The sequence below is a fragment of the Cydia fagiglandana genome, chromosome 25, assembly GCF_963556715.1.
Source record: "Cydia fagiglandana chromosome 25, ilCydFagi1.1, whole genome shotgun sequence".
Classification (NCBI taxonomy): Eukaryota; Metazoa; Arthropoda; class Insecta; order Lepidoptera; family Tortricidae; genus Cydia; species Cydia fagiglandana.
This window is the reverse complement of record NC_085956.1, coordinates 10,945,411-10,968,574: the sequence shown is the minus strand read 5'-3', so window position 1 is coordinate 10,968,574 and position 23,164 is coordinate 10,945,411. Positions and strand designations below refer to the sequence as shown.

Below are 23,164 nucleotides of genomic sequence, written 5' to 3'. Positions count from 1 at the left end.
AGGACTTGAACCCTCGCTGCTCGCAAAATAGTTCGCAGACGTATCTGCTTGTTTAATTGGTTTCATATAAATTCACATCACAAGTCTCAACTTTTTCATGTCTCTTTCAGACTGACGTCCACTGGGCGCGAAGTCCTCCACTCTTCGCTGACGCTGGTGGAAACTGTGAAGACGTATCTGTCCACCTCAGAACGTGTCGACATCTCCACTATAGTTACCATCGCTAAAGATGTTACTCAGGTACAATATACTATGATTTGTGTCTTAAATTATAACTTAATATCTGAAAAACCGAGTTTTGCTCGGAACACATACCGGGTGTGGCCTGTAACACGAGCAAATAATTAAAACATACATTGTACTCCTCAAACGGTGACACTTTAGTTCAACAACTTTTAAAAATTATGAAGTATTTAGACTCCCTATTTTTCATACAAAATAAATATTATCTTCAATGGACGCCATCGCCACGCCATATCATTGGGATTGACGTTGCTTGTCAAGCCTTAAACATAACAAAATTCGTAATACATTGCGTCTTTGAATAACCTTTAAAGAGTATTAAAAATCAAACTACAAATTATTTTTAAAAGTCGCTGAACAAATGTTGATCAGTATGAGGAGTAGAGCCGACAGTTAATTTTTTTGCTCATATTACAGGCCACACCCGGTATAAAACTCATAAATGCGCGTTTTCTCATAGATAAGACCCAGCTAGATCGATTTATCGCCCCCGAAAACCCCCATATAGCAAATTTTATCAAAATCGTTAGAGCCGTTCCCGAGATACCCGACGGCGAGATGGCGTTCATATTAATATTTAACAAGTTAACACATATCAGTGAAAGAATAATTATCTAAGTCAAATGGCATTCAAACAGTTTTAATCTTCTGTCGAAAGATGGCAGTAAATGTAATGTAGCTACCTAATTTACCATGACAGTAACTATTTCAAATTCTCTTTGACATTGTGCAATACTGCACAAGACAGAAAAAGATGGCAAGAGCTGGAGGAGGCCTTTACCCGTGAGGGGTCCTAACCAAATTATATAATTATAGTTAAAAAAAAAATTAGTTTAAGTGTACAAAATATAAAAAATAGATTTTAATTACCTTTTTGATATGTTAATTTAATTTTTGGTTATGGAATAAATGGGCTTTTTATTTTTATTTTATTTATTTATTATTGTGCAGAATCTGGATACGAGCTTGGAGGCGGTGCCTTCTCACTCGGAGCTACACGCGGCCATGGAGAACATTAACGAAACGCTCAATATCCTCAACATGGGCGAGTTCCCGCCCAGCGACCGCAGCTATGGGTAACAACTCATTGATTTTATTTATTTATTTTATATCTGGGTGACAAAAACATATAAAAACTCAAAATGCGCGTTTTCCCAGAGATAAGACCTAGCAAGATCGATTTTTGGGCCCCGCAAACCCCCACATACCAAATTTCATCGAAATCGTTAGAGCTGTTTCCAAGAGCTTTGAAAGATACATTAAACTTTTAGATAGCATTACAGAGCCAATGATAGGAACTCGCAAATAGAAACTGAATATATGATACGTTACACGACAGTACACGGTATAGTATCAAAGGCTCAAAGCACACATATTGTACAATTAACCTTTTGAGCGCCACAGACGGTAATTGACGTCAACGCAAAATCGTGACAAAAGACGGCATTTGACGTCAATCGTTTTTTGATGAAAATCTACTGAAAAACACCCCATTTATAGGTTGGCATTATTTATTCACAAAACTAAATTTTACCCTCGTGGCGTCAGTGGCACGGCAAATGGATGCGCCGTTTAGCGTTCAAAAGGTTAAAACAAACACATATATAACACCTTGGAGATAACATATAGCACCAATCTTTACTTTGGTATCAAATTGAATACAAGTCCCAATAAGTTACGAGTATTAAATATTCTTTACAGTGAACTTCAATCTGAACTGAACGCAGCCGCCGTAGGCCTCAACTCGGCCTCGTCCGAGGTGGTACAAGGCATCGAGTCCCCATCGGCCCTCGCTGATAACTCGAGGCATTTCGGAGACGCTTTCAACCGTCTGCTGGGCGTTGGCATGGAGATGGCGGGGCAGACTGAGGTAAGATCTAGGCCTCCTTTTAACCATTTTTGGGTCTAGGGTATAAATACTGAGGTATGAAAGTTATAGGCCTCAAATCACCCCTCATTAATGTATTTTTGTACTTACCTACTTTCATAGACTGTCCCATTTTTTGCCAAACGCCTATTCAAGTGTGACATTGTTTGCAGGACCGCGAGACCCAAACCCTGATGGTGAACTCGATGAAATCCGTGACGATCAACTCTTCGAAGCTGCTGACGGTCGCCAAGTCTGTCAGCCAGGACTTGACGCGTCCCAATGCCAAAAACCAGCTCGCTGCGGCCGCGAGAGCTGTCACAGAAAGCATCAATAGACTGGTAAGTTTCTTCTTTTTACAGCTGAAATGATTCTCTTTCTTAACCAGATATCACCTCTGTAGAAAGCAAAAAGAATAGATAGTGTAGAGGATTACTGTCATAGTCACAGTAAATTTACTGCCATCTATCGGCACACGATTAAAAATAAAAATGTATAGAAATTACAAAAAATATATACACGGATATATGGTACTTTTATATGATTTTGACCCATGTTCTTTCACTGATGTGTTAAAATTGTTAAATATCAAACGGTGTTGTCAACGCCATCTAGCCGAGCATAGGCCAAAGGTGTGGCGCCATCTATCCGAGAATGACTGTCTTGATTTCCGAGGCACGTTTTTTCCTTAGACTTTCCTCATCTCTCTTTAGTCGTTCCCTCATTCCTGAGGATCGAGATCACTAGGTTTCACATCCCTGATCGGCTGTCTCCATCGGTCTCGATCCATTGTTGCCCTCACAGCTTTATGGGATTTGCTAGAGAAAGTGGCTTCTCTAACTTGGCCAGTCCATCTGGTTGGCGTGCGACCGCGACTTCTCTCGCCTTCCACTCATCTTATACGGAGTTACATATGTCTTTGGTAGAAAGCAAGCATGTGTTATTGTTTCTATAAAACAAAAAAAAACTACGGGTTGCACTCCGGGAGTGCCGACAGAAGTGAAAACTCAATGACTAGTCCAAAATGTCTGCAGCACTGTATAATTTTATTGACCCATTCTCTTTTCTATTGAAAAATGTTAATTGTTTAAAATTCGAATTGAAATTGTGAAGTTACCTTGCAGACCTCGCATCTAAATCATGTCAGCATCTAAGTCATGATATTTTGAGTTTTATTCACCAGTACTAGAGTTCCCTTTTATTAGCGATTTCATCAAGATGTAGCTTTATTGAATTATATTGGAGTGATATAAAGTTAGAATGTAACTGTGAGATCCTCGTATTTCAGCCCGTACAAGATTAGAACATTGAGCTTTGTTGCTTAATATAAAAGTCCAGTTTGAAATAATTGACCTGATTATGATACGTTATACTAAAGTTCTTTGGTGAATAACATTGTCCGTCACCCATGACGTCAGCGCGTTACGCGGTACGCTGTCTCGAGTTTATCATTTTTTCCCCACCTCAAAAAGTGCTCAGCGCCGCTAAAGAAGCTTTTAAAATCCCTCAGGTGGACGTGTGCACTGAAGCGGCGCCCGGCCAGAAGGAGTGCGCGGCCGCCATCCGCAGCATCGAGGGCTCCCGGGTACTCCTCGACGCACCCTCGCAGCCCGTCAGCGAGCTCAGCTACTTCTCTAATGTCGACGCTTGCGTCGGACACAGCAAGGCTCTTAGTAAGTAAACAAATATTACTCCGAAAAACCTTTTGAAAATTGCGGTTATTTTCGTGCTTCGTTATTTAGATAAAGATAAAAGATTTTAATTCGTAACGATCACAAAACATGTACGGACATGTACATACAACAACAGCAAGAAAAGAAGAGAACAATAAGTGTGCATCACAAAATGGACCCTACTCAACATAATGATAAAGCCAGCGCTGGTCTTCCGTAGGGCCCATTCGGTGTTGCCACAACAGATAACACAAAAAGATAAATATTAAAACATTGCAAAAGATACACAGAAGAAATAATTAAGAAAACAGAGAATACATAATACAAGAAAACTAATTAAGAAAATAAACTAAACAAAATGAAAAGAAAAGCATAAATATTGGATGTCTTATAAAATTTGCAGTAATGAGTCGACCACCCAGACTGGGAGAGGCTCGTAGTACAGCGAACGTTATGGCGCAAACGTGTTGTGAAGGGTCGCAAGTTTTGTTATGAGACCTGGTTAGCCGCACTCGCTGACAAAAGGCAAAAAACGACGACAAGGCGTCTCAGTACCGTTTTCCACAAATCTCTCTTGTCAGGCCTGTCTCGCATCGGTCTATTCGGCCACCAAAAACGGTGATTCTCCAGTGTTACACCATAAATCGTCTGCAGTAGACCCAAAGGCCAATGAAACTAGCATGATTTTAACCTAATCGTTTTACAGGCGAAGGCATGTCAAGCATGGCGACGTCAGTGAAGCGGTCGGAGTACGCGCAGTTCTGTCGCGCCGTGCGCAACGTGGCCGACGCGGTCCTGGGGCTGGTGGACTGCACCGCTCAGGCTGCTTATTGGGTAAGCAACACTAAATCATTACTTACTACGGTGACGCAATGACCCAAAGTGAGTCCTGGCCTCCGACACCAGATCACGCCATGCCTCTTCTTGCTACCAACTTCATTTATTTCTTTCTTTTAGGCGTTTCATACATCCTGTTATCTTTACATCACAAGTCTAATCGGCGGCGACACATACAATATCTCAACAGAATCAGCGCGTGCTCTAATCTATACTAAGCTATCGACACGCGCTGACTATATTATGCTGACCGCCATAGTTGGCAAAAACGATAATTATATTAGTGTTACATTTTGGTGGCGTGACCAGGATTATTTTAATAAGTTTTGAAAAGTCCGCCCGGATAAGTTTAATAAGTGTATTGTTTCTCAGGTGGCCGTATCGGATTCAACGTCAGTGGCCGGCCGACCAGGGTTGGTGGACCAAGCGCAGTTCGCGCGCGCCGCGGTGGCCATCGAGCAGGCCTGCCAAGCTCTGGCTGACCCTACTAGCGATCAACAACAGGTCAATTCTTAATGTTCTATAGTTCGTTTTTTTATTTATTTATTTATTTAAACTTTATTGCACAAAACATAAAAATAATGTACAAATGGCGAACTTAATGCCTAATGGCATTCTCTACCAGTCAACCATCATTAGAAAGAACTCCAAAGAAGGTCATTTTATCATTAGAAAGAACTCCAAAGAATGTAAGCGATCTTGACACGTCTTTTAATTGAAAAACGCTTTTTAAAAATCATTGACTATTACTTATGAAAGCAGAAGAGTATAAATGATCGTATTAGATTCATAATTGTTACATATTTGCCGTAACTTATTGTTAAAATGCGTTTTTCAATTAAAATACACATCAAGATTGTTTACCTTATTTCTAATGCTGAAAAAAACGAACTATAGAGTCAGACCAAGAAAAGTCGGCAAAGATTTTCATAAAACGCGCATTGGAAGTGTTATCTTAAACGTCAAACTTCTATGAAATTATGACGTATAAATAACACTTGCACTGAGTGTGTTATCAAAATCGTTGCAGATTCAACTAGGCCTAACTCTACCTTTTTGCTAAAGTTTTATATTGCGAATTCTCATGGCAATTCATTATCTCCAGAATTGTTTCATAATTTAACGTTTGTTGTTCCATAAAACGGACTTTTAGTAATCTTTACTTTCCTAAACTGGATTCAAAACACGAAAGGTCGTTAGTTCAAACCTCGGTGGTCAATAGTTGTAATTAATGATAGTTGTAATTATTTTACAATGTGCAAAATGAGGGTAAAATATTATGTCCAGTATTTTGGACTGTGTGAAGTTAAGGGTCAAATATCAAAACAGAAATTCCATAATCCATAATGCTTTATATACTTTATATATATTTTGTGACATGATTTCTTTGTTCTGCAGGTATTATCCGCCGCCACAGTGATCGCCAAGCACACCAGCGCCCTCTGCAACGCGTGCCGCGTCGCCTCCGGAAAGACCACCGAGCCGCAAGCTAAACGACACTTCGTTCAGGCCGCTAAGGACGTGGCCAACTCTACAGCGGCGTTGGTGAAGGAGATTAAGGCCCTGGACAGCGATTATAGCGAGGTTAGTACATAAGCACAGAATAAATAATAGTACTAACTAGGTACAGAAGATTCACTCTCTAACAAAACGCGTCTGTTACGATCAGGACAGATATGGCCGCTAGGTGGCGACAGCGCCACGCGCGGCTTATGGCTAGCCACCAAAATTGGTGCCGAACGGATGTAATTTTGGCTACCTATTGCAAAGCGACGAAATGTTTAATTTTTAGACAAATAACATAAGCCAGATCACTGAAATAGGGCTAAATGTTACTTTATAGGGCCTGAAATGCTACTTTACCTGTATTTAATTTCCCCACACAAGCATGCCGTATCTTAATATGAATAACACATAACCATGATATGAATAAACAGTAAGGGGAAATTATAATGAGCTCGGTTTTCGTTGCATTTTTTGTAGACTGAAAACGCTATTTAAGCTCTATTTATGAAACTATCCAACACTAGTGTGCTATATCAGGCGTGGGTCACTCCGCGATTTCGTCGCGTCGCTACAAGCACATGCGGGCACACCAGTTTTGGTGTCTAGCAGTAGTGGTTGCCGCACACCGCTATGGAATGGACGTCTGCTCGCGCCTGCGCTTATATCTCTCGTAAAGACGCGTTTTGTTAGAGAGTGAACCTTTACCTAGTACTATTATTTATTCTGTGGCCATATCTCAAAATGGATGCAACATATGCATGATAAGTTCGATGACAGTAGTAAGTGACGAATATAGAGAATTTAGTCACACGGTCATTATTGGGTTAGTAGTAACGTAGAACTGAACTTATGAACCATAATTACACTTTATCTCGTTGCAGTAGGGTTTGATTTTAAGTGTCATCATCATCGTCATCTCAGCCATAAGACATCCACTGCTGAACATAGGCCTCCCCCTTATGGGGGGCGAATGCCATAATCGCCACGCTTGGCAGGCGGGTTGGCGATCGCAGTCGAGTACACTGAATTTGAGGGACGCTGCTGCCCGTCCACCGGTGGTCTTGGACGTGGTTTAAGGTCATACCCGGGTCCGGGATTTTAAGGCCCCCCCACATCTGGCGTCTTTCGAGCGTCGGCGTCTGTCGGCGTCGGTCCAGCGCTATGGAAAATGACGTTGCTGCGCAGTTGCGTCGACGTCGGCCATAGAATTGTAGACGCCGACGCTCCGCCAGATGTGGGGGGGCCCTTAAGTGTATAAGTTAGTAATGAATTGTTTCCACAGTCCAACCGCGCCCGCTGCGCCGCCGCGACGGGCCCGCTGCAGGAGGCGGTGCGCGGCCTGTGCCAGTTCGCGGACAGCCCGCAGTTCAGCTCCGTGCCGGCGCGCATCTCGCCGCAGGCGCGCCACAACCAGCACTCCATCCTCGAGAGCGGCAGGTATGCCCCTACATCTCGGGCCCGCTGCAGGAAGCAGTCCGCAGCCTGTGCCAGTTCGCGGACAGCCCGCAGTTCAGCTCCGTGCCGGCGCGCATCTCGCCGCAGGCGCGCCACAACCAGCACTCCATCCTCGAGAGCGGCAGGTATGCCCCTACATCTCGGGCCCGCTGCAGGAAGCAGTCCGCAGCCTGTGCCAGTTCGCGGACAGCCCGCAGTTCAGCTCCGTGCCGGCGCGCATCTCGCCGCAGGCGCGCCACAACCAGCACTCCATCCTCGAGAGCGGCAGGTATGCCCCTACATCTCGGGCCCGCTGCAGGAAGCAGTCCGCAGCCTGTGCCAGTTCGCGGACAGCCCGCAGTTCAGCTCCGTGCCGGCGCGCATCTCGCCGCAGGCGCGCCACAACCAGCACTCCATCCTCGAGAGCGGCAGGTATGCCCCTACATCTCGGGCCCGCTGCAGGAAGCAGTCCGCAGCCTGTGCCAGTTCGCGGACAGCCCGCAGTTCAGCTCCGTGCCGGCGCGCATCTCGCCGCAGGCGCGCCACAACCAGCACTCCATCCTCGAGAGCGGCAGGTATGCCCCTACATCTCGGGCCCGCTGCAGGAAGCAGTCCGCAGCCTGTGCCAGTTCGCGGACAGCCCGCAGTTCAGCTCCGTGCCGGCGCGCATCTCGCCGCAGGCGCGCCACAACCAGCACTCCATCCTCGAGAGCGGCAGGTATGCCCCTACATCTCGGGCCCGCTGCAGGAAGCAGTCCGCAGCCTGTGCCAGTTCGCGGACAGCCCGCAGTTCAGCTCCGTGCCGGCGCGCATCTCGCCGCAGGCGCGCCACAACCAGCACTCCATCCTCGAGAGCGGCAGGTATGCCCCTACATCTCGGGCCCGCTGCAGGAAGCAGTCCGCAGCCTGTGCCAGTTCGCGGACAGCCCGCAGTTCAGCTCCGTGCCGGCGCGCATCTCGCCGCAGGCGCGCCACAACCAGCACTCCATCCTCGAGAGCGGCAGGTATGCCCCTACATCTCGGGCCCGCTGCAGGAAGCAGTCCGCAGCCTGTGCCAGTTCGCGGACAGCCCGCAGTTCAGCTCCGTGCCGGCGCGCATCTCGCCGCAGGCGCGCCACAACCAGCACTCCATCCTCGAGAGCGGCAGGTATGCCCCTACATCTCGGGCCCGCTGCAGGAAGCAGTCCGCAGCCTGTGCCAGTTCGCGGACAGCCCGCAGTTCAGCTCCGTGCCGGCGCGCATCTCGCCGCAGGCGCGCCACAACCAGCACTCCATCCTCGAGAGCGGCAGGTATGCCCCTACATCTCGGGCCCGCTGCAGGAAGCAGTCCGCAGCCTGTGCCAGTTCGCGGACAGCCCGCAGTTCAGCTCCGTGCCGGCGCGCATCTCGCCGCAGGCGCGCCACAACCAGCACTCCATCCTCGAGAGCGGCAGGTATGCCCCTACATCTCGGGCCCGCTGCAGGAAGCAGTCCGCAGCCTGTGCCAGTTCGCGGACAGCCCGCAGTTCAGCTCCGTGCCGGCGCGCATCTCGCCGCAGGCGCGCCACAACCAGCACTCCATCCTCGAGAGCGGCAGGTATGCCCCTACATCTCGGGCCCGCTGCAGGAAGCAGTCCGCAGCCTGTGCCAGTTCGCGGACAGCCCGCAGTTCAGCTCCGTGCCGGCGCGCATCTCGCCGCAGGCGCGCCACAACCAGCACTCCATCCTCGAGAGCGGCAGGTATGCCCCTACATCTCGGGCCCGCTGCAGGAAGCAGTCCGCAGCCTGTGCCAGTTCGCGGACAGCCCGCAGTTCAGCTCCGTGCCGGCGCGCATCTCGCCGCAGGCGCGCCACAACCAGCACTCCATCCTCGAGAGCGGCAGGTATGCCCCTACATCTCGGGCCCGCTGCAGGAAGCAGTCCGCAGCCTGTGCCAGTTCGCGGACAGCCCGCAGTTCAGCTCCGTGCCGGCGCGCATCTCGCCGCAGGCGCGCCACAACCAGCACTCCATCCTCGAGAGCGGCAGGTATGCCCCTACATCTCGGGCCCGCTGCAGGAAGCAGTCCGCAGCCTGTGCCAGTTCGCGGACAGCCCGCAGTTCAGCTCCGTGCCGGCGCGCATCTCGCCGCAGGCGCGCCACAACCAGCACTCCATCCTCGAGAGCGGCAGGTATGCCCCTACATCTCGGGCCCGCTGCAGGAAGCAGTCCGCAGCCTGTGCCAGTTCGCGGACAGCCCGCAGTTCAGCTCCGTGCCGGCGCGCATCTCGCCGCAGGCGCGCCACAACCAGCACTCCATCCTCGAGAGCGGCAGGTATGCCCCTACATCTCGGGCCCGCTGCAGGAAGCAGTCCGCAGCCTGTGCCAGTTCGCGGACAGCCCGCAGTTCAGCTCCGTGCCGGCGCGCATCTCGCCGCAGGCGCGCCACAACCAGCACTCCATCCTCGAGAGCGGCAGGTATGCCCCTACATCTCGGGCCCGCTGCAGGAAGCAGTCCGCAGCCTGTGCCAGTTCGCGGACAGCCCGCAGTTCAGCTCCGTGCCGGCGCGCATCTCGCCGCAGGCGCGCCACAACCAGCACTCCATCCTCGAGAGCGGCAGGTATGCCCCTACATCTCGGGCCCGCTGCAGGAAGCAGTCCGCAGCCTGTGCCAGTTCGCGGACAGCCCGCAGTTCAGCTCCGTGCCGGCGCGCATCTCGCCGCAGGCGCGCCACAACCAGCACTCCATCCTCGAGAGCGGCAGGTATGCCCCTACATCTCGGGCCCGCTGCAGGAAGCAGTCCGCAGCCTGTGCCAGTTCGCGGACAGCCCGCAGTTCAGCTCCGTGCCGGCGCGCATCTCGCCGCAGGCGCGCCACAACCAGCACTCCATCCTCGAGAGCGGCAGGTATGCCCCTACATCTCGGGCCCGCTGCAGGAAGCAGTCCGCAGCCTGTGCCAGTTCGCGGACAGCCCGCAGTTCAGCTCCGTGCCGGCGCGCATCTCGCCGCAGGCGCGCCACAACCAGCACTCCATCCTCGAGAGCGGCAGGTATGCCCCTACATCTCGGGCCCGCTGCAGGAAGCAGTCCGCAGCCTGTGCCAGTTCGCGGACAGCCCGCAGTTCAGCTCCGTGCCGGCGCGCATCTCGCCGCAGGCGCGCCACAACCAGCACTCCATCCTCGAGAGCGGCAGGTATGCCCCTACATCTCGGGCCCGCTGCAGGAAGCAGTCCGCAGCCTGTGCCAGTTCGCGGACAGCCCGCAGTTCAGCTCCGTGCCGGCGCGCATCTCGCCGCAGGCGCGCCACAACCAGCACTCCATCCTCGAGAGCGGCAGGTATGCCCCTACATCTCGGGCCCGCTGCAGGAAGCAGTCCGCAGCCTGTGCCAGTTCGCGGACAGCCCGCAGTTCAGCTCCGTGCCGGCGCGCATCTCGCCGCAGGCGCGCCACAACCAGCACTCCATCCTCGAGAGCGGCAGGTATGCCCCTACATCTCGGGCCCGCTGCAGGAAGCAGTCCGCAGCCTGTGCCAGTTCGCGGACAGCCCGCAGTTCAGCTCCGTGCCGGCGCGCATCTCGCCGCAGGCGCGCCACAACCAGCACTCCATCCTCGAGAGCGGCAGGTATGCCCCTACATCTCGGGCCCGCTGCAGGAAGCAGTCCGCAGCCTGTGCCAGTTCGCGGACAGCCCGCAGTTCAGCTCCGTGCCGGCGCGCATCTCGCCGCAGGCGCGCCACAACCAGCACTCCATCCTCGAGAGCGGCAGGTATGCCCCTACATCTCGGGCCCGCTGCAGGAAGCAGTCCGCAGCCTGTGCCAGTTCGCGGACAGCCCGCAGTTCAGCTCCGTGCCGGCGCGCATCTCGCCGCAGGCGCGCCACAACCAGCACTCCATCCTCGAGAGCGGCAGGTATGCCCCTACATCTCGGGCCCGCTGCAGGAAGCAGTCCGCAGCCTGTGCCAGTTCGCGGACAGCCCGCAGTTCAGCTCCGTGCCGGCGCGCATCTCGCCGCAGGCGCGCCACAACCAGCACTCCATCCTCGAGAGCGGCAGGTATGCCCCTACATCTCGGGCCCGCTGCAGGAAGCAGTCCGCAGCCTGTGCCAGTTCGCGGACAGCCCGCAGTTCAGCTCCGTGCCGGCGCGCATCTCGCCGCAGGCGCGCCACAACCAGCACTCCATCCTCGAGAGCGGCAGGTATGCCCCTACATCTCGGGCCCGCTGCAGGAAGCAGTCCGCAGCCTGTGCCAGTTCGCGGACAGCCCGCAGTTCAGCTCCGTGCCGGCGCGCATCTCGCCGCAGGCGCGCCACAACCAGCACTCCATCCTCGAGAGCGGCAGGTATGCCCCTACCCCACTCAGGGCCCCTTGCACCATCACACTAACCCGAGGTTAAGCGGTTAACCTGTCCTCTCCCACACGCTCAAATCTGGGACAGAAAGAATAGGGCCATATGGACAAAGCAACTTTCATTGAAGTCAATGCTCGTGGGACAGGACAGGTTAAACCGATAACGTGTCAAATTGCTACCGGTAACCATGGTAACACCAGATTTAACCGGTTAACCCTGTGTTAGTGGGATGGTGCATAGGGCACTTAATCTTACAAAGATTCTCTTATAGTCTGCACTCGAGCTCCAAGGAATTTTAGGAATTCCACTTTTCAAAGTTTCACCTGCCACTTGGGATTATTTCACTGCAGTATCTCTCCTCCACTGCACTAAACGTATAAGTAGTTGTGTGTACGAAAAACTAAAGAAGAAAAAGAAGAAGAGAAGAAAGGAGAGAGAAAAGGAGAGGAAGAGAGAAGAGAAGAGAGAGCTTTATGGGATGCTAGTTCCCCCCGCCGTATTCACAAGTTACTGGTGTAAAATTTGACGACCGGTTGGCCTAGTGGGTAGTGACCCTGCCTACGAAGCCGATAGTCCCGGGTTCGAATCCTGGCAAGGGCATTTATTTGTATGATGAAACAGATATTTGTTCCTGAGTCATGGTTGTTTTCTATGTATTTAAGTATTTATATATTATATATATCGTTGTCTGAGTACCCACAACACAAGCCTTCTTGAGCTTACCGTGGGGCCTAGTCAATTTGTGTTAAAAATGTCCTGCAATATTTATTATTTATTTATTAAAATTGAGTTTGACATACGCTTGACCAATAAAATTATGTTGGCGATCACACCAAATGTTACTAAACGCTTCGAGCAACACGGAAGGGAGGCGGCATTCGCACTATTTCCCCTCTGCCGAGGTACAAGATTAGCGCGTCAATATAATCTAGCGCGGGTAATAAAACTAGTTGCACTTGGATTTTTCACTAGACCGAGTCCAGACGCGCGCGTGAACACTGCTGCACAAAAATGCCTGTTTGCTCAGTTTTTTGTTATAAAAAGAGGTCGGGGACATCAAATTTACAAAAAGAAAGTGTTACATTTCACATGTAATATTTTTTTTTTACATATCATACGTTTAATTACATTTAATACAATTATTATATTTTAGTCTCAACTAATTGTTGGATTTATCGATTTTGCTCGCTCAGTACAAATTGCGGATCGGTCGAGCGACAAATCCGACTTCTCATCTCTCAGAATACAATGACATACTTCAACGAAAATGTGTTAGTGTGCGTGTTGTGACACTAGTCACTCGTCCGTACACAAAAAGAGATCGAGGTTTGCAAGATTTGTCTTTGACGTGTGTCATTTTCTATGTATTTGTGACGTCATTACAGAGGGCCTCCCGCAAACCACGTTCGACGTGTTGCCTCCCTGTCACACTTACGTATGAATTTACAAGTGCCATAGAGAGGCAACACGTCGAACGTGGTTCGCGGTAGGGCATTTGATTGGATTTTGTATGTAAGTGTGTGAGAAGTGCGACTGTGTGCACCTTCCCCCCGCGAAAAATGGCAGAATGATTTGTACGGTGAGATATCGCTTGGGCCCCTCCCTTCGGACGTGTCGGCAGCCGGTGTTGCTCGAAGACTAAACGCAACTGATGTGACATCTGGTAATGATTTATATTTTTTTACAAGCTTTTATTTAGTTTCACCTGACCGTTATCTGTAATCAAATCTTGCAAGTTAAATTTGATCCACTTCCCGGTTTCCGATTGAACTAAAATTTTGCATACATACGTAAGTCGGGTGACAATGCAATGATTATTATGGTGTCATCGAGCTGATCTGATGATAGAGACCGGAGGTGGCCATAGGAACTATGTGATAAAACAACGAAACCCAGTGTTCGGGGTTTTTTGAATTGTCTCGATGAGCATTACTTGCCTGTGGTAAGAAAAGTACAGTCAGCGATAAAAGCTTGTATCAAAAATGAATTTTTTGCCAACTTATTTGTCCACAGGAGCATCATCTCAGCTTCATGCTCGATGCTGGAGTCGGCCAAGGCTCTCGCGGTGACGCCAGAAGCCCGCCCACAGTGGCAGGCGTTGGCTACGCACAGCAAGACCGTTTCAGATAGCATCAAGAGTCTACTCGGCGATATCAGGTAACAATTCCAAATCATCGTTAGCATTAGGACGACCTTTGACGAAAATATATACGCAAGAACGTTGCTTTTGAAAAATATTTCAATGATATTTATATTTCTTGCACCATTTTTGAGAAAAGCACTATATATGACTCGTCTGGAAGGCTACTTGCTGGCTTCGGATTCGATTAAACGGACTCCCAAGGTCGTCCGTTTAAAACGAATCCTCAGCCTGCAAGTAGCTACTTCCGAGCCTCGACAATAATGTACTATTGTTCACAGAGAGAAAGCCCCGGGACAGAGAGAGTGCGCGGCCGCGCTGGAGACGCTCGGCAGACAACGGCGCGCCCTCGACCAGGCCGCTCTACAAGCCGTAGCCCAAGAGCTGCCCCAGATGAAGACCGACTCGCTGCAAGGTAACATTATGACACTTTTGGAATGTGCAAACAAACAAACAAACAAGGTGGACTGACGACCTGGTAAAGGTCGCGCGAGTCCGCTGGATGCGGGTGGCGCAAGACCGGTCATTGTGGCACTCTTTGGGGGAGGCATAGGCCTCCTCAGTGGACGTCTTCTGCCTGATATGATGATCATGATGAACAAACAAACGGCCTCTTACCTTGAATGCGTTCGAAGTATCAGTACCGCTGGGAATGTAAATGTTATATAATTTAATATTAATTTAGAACCATTACTAAATCAGATGGTATTAAGGGTGGTTAGAAAAATTCAAGATGTTTTCAGTGATCTATGTCGTTCTAACGCTTAATTTTTTGACGTGATGACGTCTTATAAATCGATGAACACCGGTAGCATGCACAAAAGAGTGTCATGGTAACGTTACGGCTAAAGTATGCAATTTTTCAGCAATGTTTTCTTATGACGTTATCACGTAAAATTATCGTCCGTAAACTGACTTTCATCATCATCTCAGCCATAAGACGTCCACTGCTGAACATAGGCCTCCCCCTTGAATGCCCCTGAAATGTTTGTTGATTGAATGTTTCTTGGCCTTGGGGTGAATGCCATAATCGCCACGCTTGGCAGGCGGGTTGGCGATCGCAGTCGAGTACACCGAATTTGAGGGACGCTGCTGCCGTCCACCGGTGGTCTTGGACGTTGTTTAAGGACATACCCGGGTCCCGGGGGTGTAAACTGACTTAACAGTCAACCATTTTTTTTTCTCAGGTTACCTGGAGCAGATCGAGAACAGCACCACTGAGATGCTGGAGCGCATCGAGCCGGTCCGCGTCGCGGCGAAGGGGGAGGCGGAGAATCTCGGACACTCGGTTGTACAACTGGTAAATATTGCTAACATTTCAATCTTTACTCGCACTTGTCTTATGTACCAATATAGACTAGTCATTGCCTGCTAATTCCTCCGCAAAGAGGTGCTTTTAGTTGTCCTCACCTACTGTTGTACTAAATTAGAACTCCCAATTCACCAGTTTGTTGAATTATTTGAATTCAGAAGCTTTATTCCAGGTTATACTATCTCTGTGCTAAAGATCACCAAAATGTGTTCAGCCGTTAATTGTGTGAATGAGCAACCAATATCCAAATACCTATTATATAAATTGGTTGTCACATTTATAATATTAGTAGAATACCATTGAAGTATATATCTCAAACTTAAATAAGCACTGGTTGTACTAATTTTTGCACAAAATGGTTTTATAAGATGATTTTTAGCTAAAAACTATGATTATTCTGTAGGTATCATACTGCGAGCCGCTCGTCTCTGCCACCATCGGCGCGGCGTCCAACATGACGTCATCGTCATCATCAGGCGAGCTGATAGAGCACGCTCGGACTGTGCTGGAGACTCTGGCTTTAGTGACCCATGCCGCTAGCCAGGCTGCCGGAAATCCTACTGTAAGTAGTCACTGTTAACAGAATGTATTTTATCGGGCTGATAAAACTAACCCCAGAATATAATGCCATATTGCAATCATGACTGAACATAGTCGTAGTAAACTAAGTGTTATATTGTGCAACGGTCTAGTTTATTGATAATTATGTACATATATTTATTTTATTTTCAAAATTTAGCATTCTAGCTTCTTCTATATTATACCTTTAAACGAGCAATTGTTGTACATTTATTTATTTATATGTTTATATAAGTATCTATTTCGGGGATCTCGGAAACAGCTCTAATGATTTCGATGAAATTTGCTATATGGGGGTTTTAGGGGGCGTAAAATCGATCTGGCTCGGTCTTATCTCTGGTAAAACGCGCATTTTAGATTTTTATATTTTCCGAGCAAAGCTCGGTCTCCCAGATATTGTTCCATAATTTGAGCTCCCGCTTACAATTCCCCTTGTTACAGGCCATCACCGCGCACCGCAACGTGGACCAGCAGAGCCAGCTGTGCCGCTCTGCTCTGACCGAGCTTCTAGAATGTGCTAGAACGCTGAGCACAGAACGCGGCGCCGTCGGGCCTCTGCTGGACTCGCTGCAGCGCTCGGTCTGCAAGCTTACTCCTAGCAGGTAAACAACGATTTATACAACGTTTCCACAGATATATTTATCTAAAAATGAAGCCGATATAAAAAAACCTATGTCAAAAAAAATCGGTAAAATGAGTAAAAACGGATGGGATCTGTGGATCAGCAAATTCAGCTAATCCGCCCTACCGGCTTAGCCAAGGTGACAATCGCTATCGCTACGACAACGAAACGCTTTGTGTCTCTCTATCACTCTTGAACATTGGTGCGACGGTGACGGTTGCGTTTCGATCACTACGGAGCGTTTGGCATGTTGGCTACACGGCCTGATTTTACCGAACTGTTAGAATGATTAATACCGGCTGTTTAGCACGACACGCTGCATGGTTTTCTCAGCAGCCTTTAAGGGGCCCACTGATTAACAGTCCGCCGGACGGTATCGGCCTGTCAGTTGTTCGGAACTGTCAAAATGTTCTAACTGATAAGCCGATACCGTCCGGCGGACTGTTAATCAGTGGGCCCCTTTACAGATGTAGTGCATAATTATTTTCCATCGTATTTTCACGGAAACTTACGAACGTGTCTTGCTATTTCAGTCAGTCTCGGTACAAAAAGTACTGAGGTCGACTGAGGTAGCATGACAAATACGAACGTTTCCGAGAAAATACGATGGAAAACGATTATGCACTACATCTGTGCATCTTAGCAGGTAACCAGGAATTATGGGCATAACAAAATAAGTAATATAACCCCAAGATTTTAACGCCACTTGCATTTCACTAACCCGGGGTTAACCGGTTAAACCTAGAGTTACCATGGTTGGTCTGGGCCTAAGACCATTAATGTCCTGACGCTCAAATCGACGCTTATCATTAACAGTGGCACAACTCGAAATGCTGTTGCATTTAATATTCTATCTTTTACTGGTAAGATTTAAAATCGAATGGCATTTCATTTTGTTTTGTGTCACTATTCATGATAAGCAAATAACATTTTTAAGACCTACAATCTTTGTATACTTAAAACAACGTAGTTGACCAGAATGACTAGCAATATAGACATAATTTATTCTTTACTGGTACTTTGACTCTATGCTCTTCCAATAGCTAAGTTCCCCTGAGTCAATATACCCAAAAAAAATCTGGGGACATCTTACACAGATCAACCTAGTCCCAAACTAGGCAAAGCTTGTAATATGGTTGCTAGGCGACAATGATAAATATCAGTGGCGGCGCGTCAAACATATCCATAGGCAAGCCGGGGGCTAATTTGGCTTACATATTTCCTTTACAACTCTGCTCAAACGTCCAAAAAGAGGCAAGCCGGTGGGAATCGGCTTTTATGGACGCGCCGCCACTGATAAATACATACTAAATAAATACATACTTATATATATATATAGAAAACACCTATGATTCAGGAACAAATATTTGTCTTCATCACACAAATAAATGCCCTTACCGGGATTCGAACCCAGAACTGTCGGCTTCACAGGCACGGGACCCAGCCACTAGGCCAGACCGGTCGTCTAAATAGGACCCGTAGTTGTTCAAAATGTCCATCGTTTGTATATTCGCGCTGTTCGAGTTACGTCAGGGCGTCCTTAACCTAGCGATTATAAATACCACGGTGACCCGCGGGACCGGAATAGCGCTGGCCATCTGGGCTTTGTTTACTAGTGCTCGACATGCTAATGCCCAATAGATGACACCCTGCTGTCACCTCTATTGACAATGACTTAAATTTCAAGATGACATGCACTGGGACCGCGTCGAGGACCAGTACGTTTACCTTACACCTTTAGGGTATTTGACTACTAATCAAATCAGTTTCTTTTATCGAACTGTTAAAATGATTTTGCTACTATGGAATTTATATGTAACACTAGCATGTGACGTCACAATCAAATTACCTACTCTTTATAGTTTTACATGGGTTTTAAATAGAAATTGTGTACTCGTATAAAAATAACTGCTGTCTACGTTTCTTTATTAATCTTCTGGTGCTTTACTTTAGGCATGGTGTAATAGTTATTTACGATACAAGTGCGAAAAAAGAGGAAATTCGAAACGAGTGGCGATAAATTAAAACACGACCGAAGGGAGTGTTTTAAATCGACACGAGTTGGGATTTTCCTATTCGCGCGTGTATCGTACAACGTTTTACAGTACATATGGCCCTTTAAACTTTTGACATACGCACGAAAAGTGCTATTTTACGCACTACTGCGGGAAAATAGGACCATATGTACTGTAAAAATTATTTTAAATACAGTCAATACCCTATTCTAAGATTGTAAATATTTTACACTAATGATAACGGCTCATCTCGTCATACATTAAAAACATCTTTGTTTCTCAAAGAACCCCCAACGCTATTTATCGCTCTAATAGGTATAGATTAAATCAATCGGCGAATTATTGACAACATTTTTACTGGCCAATATTTACTTTAAAAACCGGCCATGTGCGAGTCGGACTCGCGCACGAAGGGTTCCGTACTATTACGCAAAAAATCACATGTGTTGACTTGTATGGGACCCCACTTAAATAGGTATTTATTTTATTTTGTTTTTAGTGTTTGTTGCAAGTTATAGCGGCAACAGAAATACATCATCTGTGAAAATTTCAACTGTCTAGCTATCACGGTTCTTGAGTTACAGCCTGGTGACAGACAGACGGACAGACGGACGGACAGCAGAGTCTTAGCAATAGGGTCCCGTTTTTACCCTTTCGGTACGGAACCCTAATAAAGAAAATAATTTGTGTGCATAAATTATGAAAGGTCAGATGACTCATTCGGAATATACCGACCAGATACCGACGGATGGGTTGAGATCGAAGTATAAATGCGGTTCTTCAATGGATTGCACTTGGCCGCCTGCCCGCTCGAGAGCGGTGATCTAATCACTAAAGATAGTCTAAACAGACTTGGTAACTTCGTTGGTTATAACTGACTACAGATACATACATACATATAATCACGCCTATTTCCCGGAGGGGTAGGCAGAGACCACGGATTTCCACTTGCTACGATCCTGACATATCTCTTTCGCTTCCTTGTAGTTCATAATTGGGGCATTATCTATGAAAAGGGACCTTATTGTCAATGGCGCTTACGCCGCACTGCGTCGCGCGGTATTGTATTTATATCGGAGCATCGTTAATAATGGCGTAAGCGCCATCGACAATAAGGTCCCTTTTCATAGATAACGTCACAATTGTTTCCTTTCGTATTTTCACGGAAACGTACGAACGTGTCTTACTATTTCAGTTAAAGTACAACAAGTACTGAGGTTGATTGAAGTAGCATGAACGATTTCGTCATATAAAGCGGTAGTACCACGATCCCGACTATCGGGTCGTCCGGCCTGGGAACGAAATCATAAAATACCCGATAGTCGGGTTCTCGGCACTGAATGAAAGTAGACAATTTACCATGCGCTTATGAACTTCAAATAAAGCTACACCGGCTCCAACCCTACACCTCTGACCCAAGAATATAAAGCTCCTTCTGTCAGGCGTGGCTCACTCCGCGATTTCGTCGCTTTGCTACAGGTGGCTGAAGTACATACGTTCGACCCCAATTTTGGGGTTTGCCATAAACCGCGCGTGGCGCTATCACCACCTAGCGGGCACATCTGTGCTGGTCGTGACAGACGCGTTTTGTTAGAGAGTGATACTTCTGTACCTAGTACTATTATTTATTCTGTGCCGTAAAGACTGCCGGCCTAGCCAAGGTTACAATCGCTATCGCTTCGACAACGAAAAGCATTATGTCTCTCTATCACTCTTCCATATTAGCGCGACAATGACAGTTGCGTTTCGATCGCTACGGAGCGTAAGCGATTGGCGTCTTGGCTACGCGGCCTGGGCCTTCAACATTTTGTGCGTCTAGCCGTCTACTGATTCTTCAGTCTATGGTTTAAACTAAGTACCTAATAACAGATACAGTGTCAGTAGCCGCTCGCATTCCCCCGCGACAGACGCACCGATGGATCGCCTTCGTAAAATGAAAGATGTGTTTCTCAAAACAAGGTCAATTGTATTGTAAAATATCGGCGTGTTTAGTGATGTGTGTTGAATGTGTTCGTTATGGTGTATGTTGAAGTATTGAGCATATGTTTCAATTAGGATAGATCCTAAGTATAAAAAGCCGGCCAAGTGCGAGTCGGACTCGCGCACTAAGGGTTCCGTACCCTTACGCAAAAAACGGCAAAAAAATCACGTTTGTTGTATGGGAGCCCCACTTAAATCTTTATTTTATAATGTTTTTAGTATTTGTTGTTATATCGGCAACAGAAATACATCATTTGTGAAAATTTCAACTGTCTAGCTATCACGGTTCTTGAGTTACAGCCTGGTGACAGACCGACAGACCGACGAACAGCGGAGTCTTAGTAATAGGGTCCCGTTTTACCCTTTGGGTACGGAACCCTAAAAACAATACAAGTTCACAATTGGTGGAGTCATCGCATAAAGAAAAAAACATACAACCGGATTGATAACTTCCTCTTAATACTTTTCACTGTAAAAATAATGTACTGACATGACTAAGCTAAGAAGAAAAGTTACAGTCTACCGATCAATAATTAGGTCAAATAAATAAATATTATTGATCTTTCCCGTTCTGATATATAATAATATATGCTCCGAAAGTCTGCCTGGAGCTGTGACGCCGTTCGGCCCGTTATTATCAATCAATAAATCAATATTTAATGTGCAAATAAAACATAATAAAACCGGCCAAGTGCGAGTCGGACTCGCAAACGAAGGGTTCCGTACCATTATCTATAAAAACGGTCACCCATCCAAGTACTGACCCCGCCCGACGTTGCTTAACTTCGGTCAAAAATCACATTTCTTGTATGGGAGCCCCACTTAAATCTTTATTTTATTCTGTTTTTAGTATTTGTTGTTATAGCGGCAACAGAAATAAATCATCTGTGAAAATTTCAACTGTCCAGCTATCACGGTTCGTGAGATACAGCCTGGTGACGGACGGACGGACGGACAGTGGAGTCTTAGTAATCCCGTTTTACCCTTTGGATACGGAATCCTAGCAATGATTGAAATATGTCTCATTTGTCATTTATTTTCAAACTATTAAGGTGCTGTGGGTTCAGCCAACAGTTATTGATAAATGATAACGCTTTTTTAAATCATAATACGGTTGCCCGAGAGGGTTTGGACATGAGAGGAGGCCTGTGCCCAGCAGTGGGACGTATATAGGCTGAATTATTATTTATATTGTATGTATTTTCCATACCTCGGGACTGGGGTCCCAAACCTTTAGGAGGGAGGTAGGTAAGGTAGTAAAAAATAAAATTCTATAACGTGATATCCGCCATCCCGGGCACGCACAGCCATCTCGGTCACACTCAGTGAGAGTGATAGAAACATCGGAACTCACGGGACCTTACAAAAACAGTGTCACTCCAGGAGTGCCGACAGAAGTGAAAACTTGAACAATTAATGCAGATGTTCAAGTTTTCATAAGGGCCCATTTAGACGATGCGAGAACTCGCATGCGAGTTTCATTACAGTGCGGGTTTTGATCGCTCGTTTGAATTAGACGCAGCCAACAACCCGCAATGTAACTAAAATCGCACGCGAGGTCGCGCGGGTAACAGTGTCGTGCGTTCAACGATTTTTTCCCATCCAAAATTGCCCAACGTACCTTAAGACGAAACAGGAGCTGAGTTTTATACCCGTCTTGCTAACGGAAGCGGCTCCTAAAACTAGTGCGATAAGGACAAGGCGAAAAATCCCGCGTAAAAATCTCAAAAATCGAGGTGTCGTACTCGACTGTTTCCTCCTCCAAAACTTAACCAATCCTAACCAAACTTGGAAATCTAAATGATTATGAAATTATCTGTGTCGGAAGGTTTTGCTTTTTTAGCTTATTGATATCAGTTTTGAATACGACGCCTCTCATTGCGGCATAGTCAATTAGGCCATTTTGGCTATTTTTGAAGGGCTTTAGCGCCTTAAAAAACAAAAATATCAAAAAAAGCAAAACGGTCCGACACAAATATTGACTATATTAATTTGTGTTGAAAAAATCATTGCTATAGCATCAAAACCCACGAAGGAAACAGTTGAGTACGTTTGAATGGAGAAATGACCACTCCTGTTGGCTCTTAAGAACTTCTTCAATAAATATAATGGTCGTTGTTTCAGACTGTCGCTGGTGGGTTCGTTCGACGAGACGGACTCGTTCGTGGACTACCAGACGAGGATGGTCGGCACCGCCAAGGAGATCGCCCGCCTCGCCACTGACATGGTGAGCCACTGGCATGCCACACTCATATCTATTTTTTACGCACTAAAGAATATTTATCATAGCTTATACTAAAATAACTACAGTCAGCGATAAAAGCTTGTCCCAAAAATGAAATTATGCTAAAAACTTATTAAATGTTGATGTTGACTACAGACGGCGAAGGCGGCGACGGACGCCAGCCGGCTGGTGGTGCTGGGCAACGAGCTGTGCGTCAAGTACGAGCAGCTGGCGCAGGACAGCGTCGGCGCCTCCGCCACCACGCCCAACGCCGACGTGGCCAACAGGTACGCCACTCCAACCACGACACGCCCGTGTCACCGATATATCAGCCACGGACGCCAGCCGGACTACTAACTACTACTAACTGACCCTCCTGTGGGCAATAGTTAACAGCTTGTAATAATAATGGTAATGATTTTATCATAC

The 23,164-nt window shown here is 47.4% G+C and overlaps 1 protein-coding gene across 1 annotated transcript in view; it reads left to right on the top strand.

Moving 5' to 3' along the window:
- The window catches only part of LOC134677186 (talin-1), a 99,393-nt gene that overhangs the window by 46,136 nt on the left and 30,093 nt on the right, over window positions 1-23,164 (top strand). Inside the window, exons 29-44 of the mRNA XM_063535631.1 lie at window positions 111-240; window positions 1,195-1,319; window positions 1,945-2,113; window positions 2,284-2,451; window positions 3,621-3,783; window positions 4,490-4,617; window positions 4,993-5,124; window positions 6,019-6,204; window positions 7,409-7,563; window positions 13,877-14,020; window positions 14,285-14,418; window positions 15,191-15,303; window positions 15,719-15,877; window positions 16,336-16,496; window positions 22,636-22,738; window positions 22,892-23,022. Of these exons, the coding sequence (XP_063391701.1) occupies window positions 111-240; window positions 1,195-1,319; window positions 1,945-2,113; window positions 2,284-2,451; window positions 3,621-3,783; window positions 4,490-4,617; window positions 4,993-5,124; window positions 6,019-6,204; window positions 7,409-7,563; window positions 13,877-14,020; window positions 14,285-14,418; window positions 15,191-15,303; window positions 15,719-15,877; window positions 16,336-16,496; window positions 22,636-22,738; window positions 22,892-23,022 (2,301 nt within the window). The remainder of the gene's footprint in view (window positions 1-110; window positions 241-1,194; window positions 1,320-1,944; window positions 2,114-2,283; window positions 2,452-3,620; window positions 3,784-4,489; window positions 4,618-4,992; window positions 5,125-6,018; window positions 6,205-7,408; window positions 7,564-13,876; window positions 14,021-14,284; window positions 14,419-15,190; window positions 15,304-15,718; window positions 15,878-16,335; window positions 16,497-22,635; window positions 22,739-22,891; window positions 23,023-23,164) is intronic.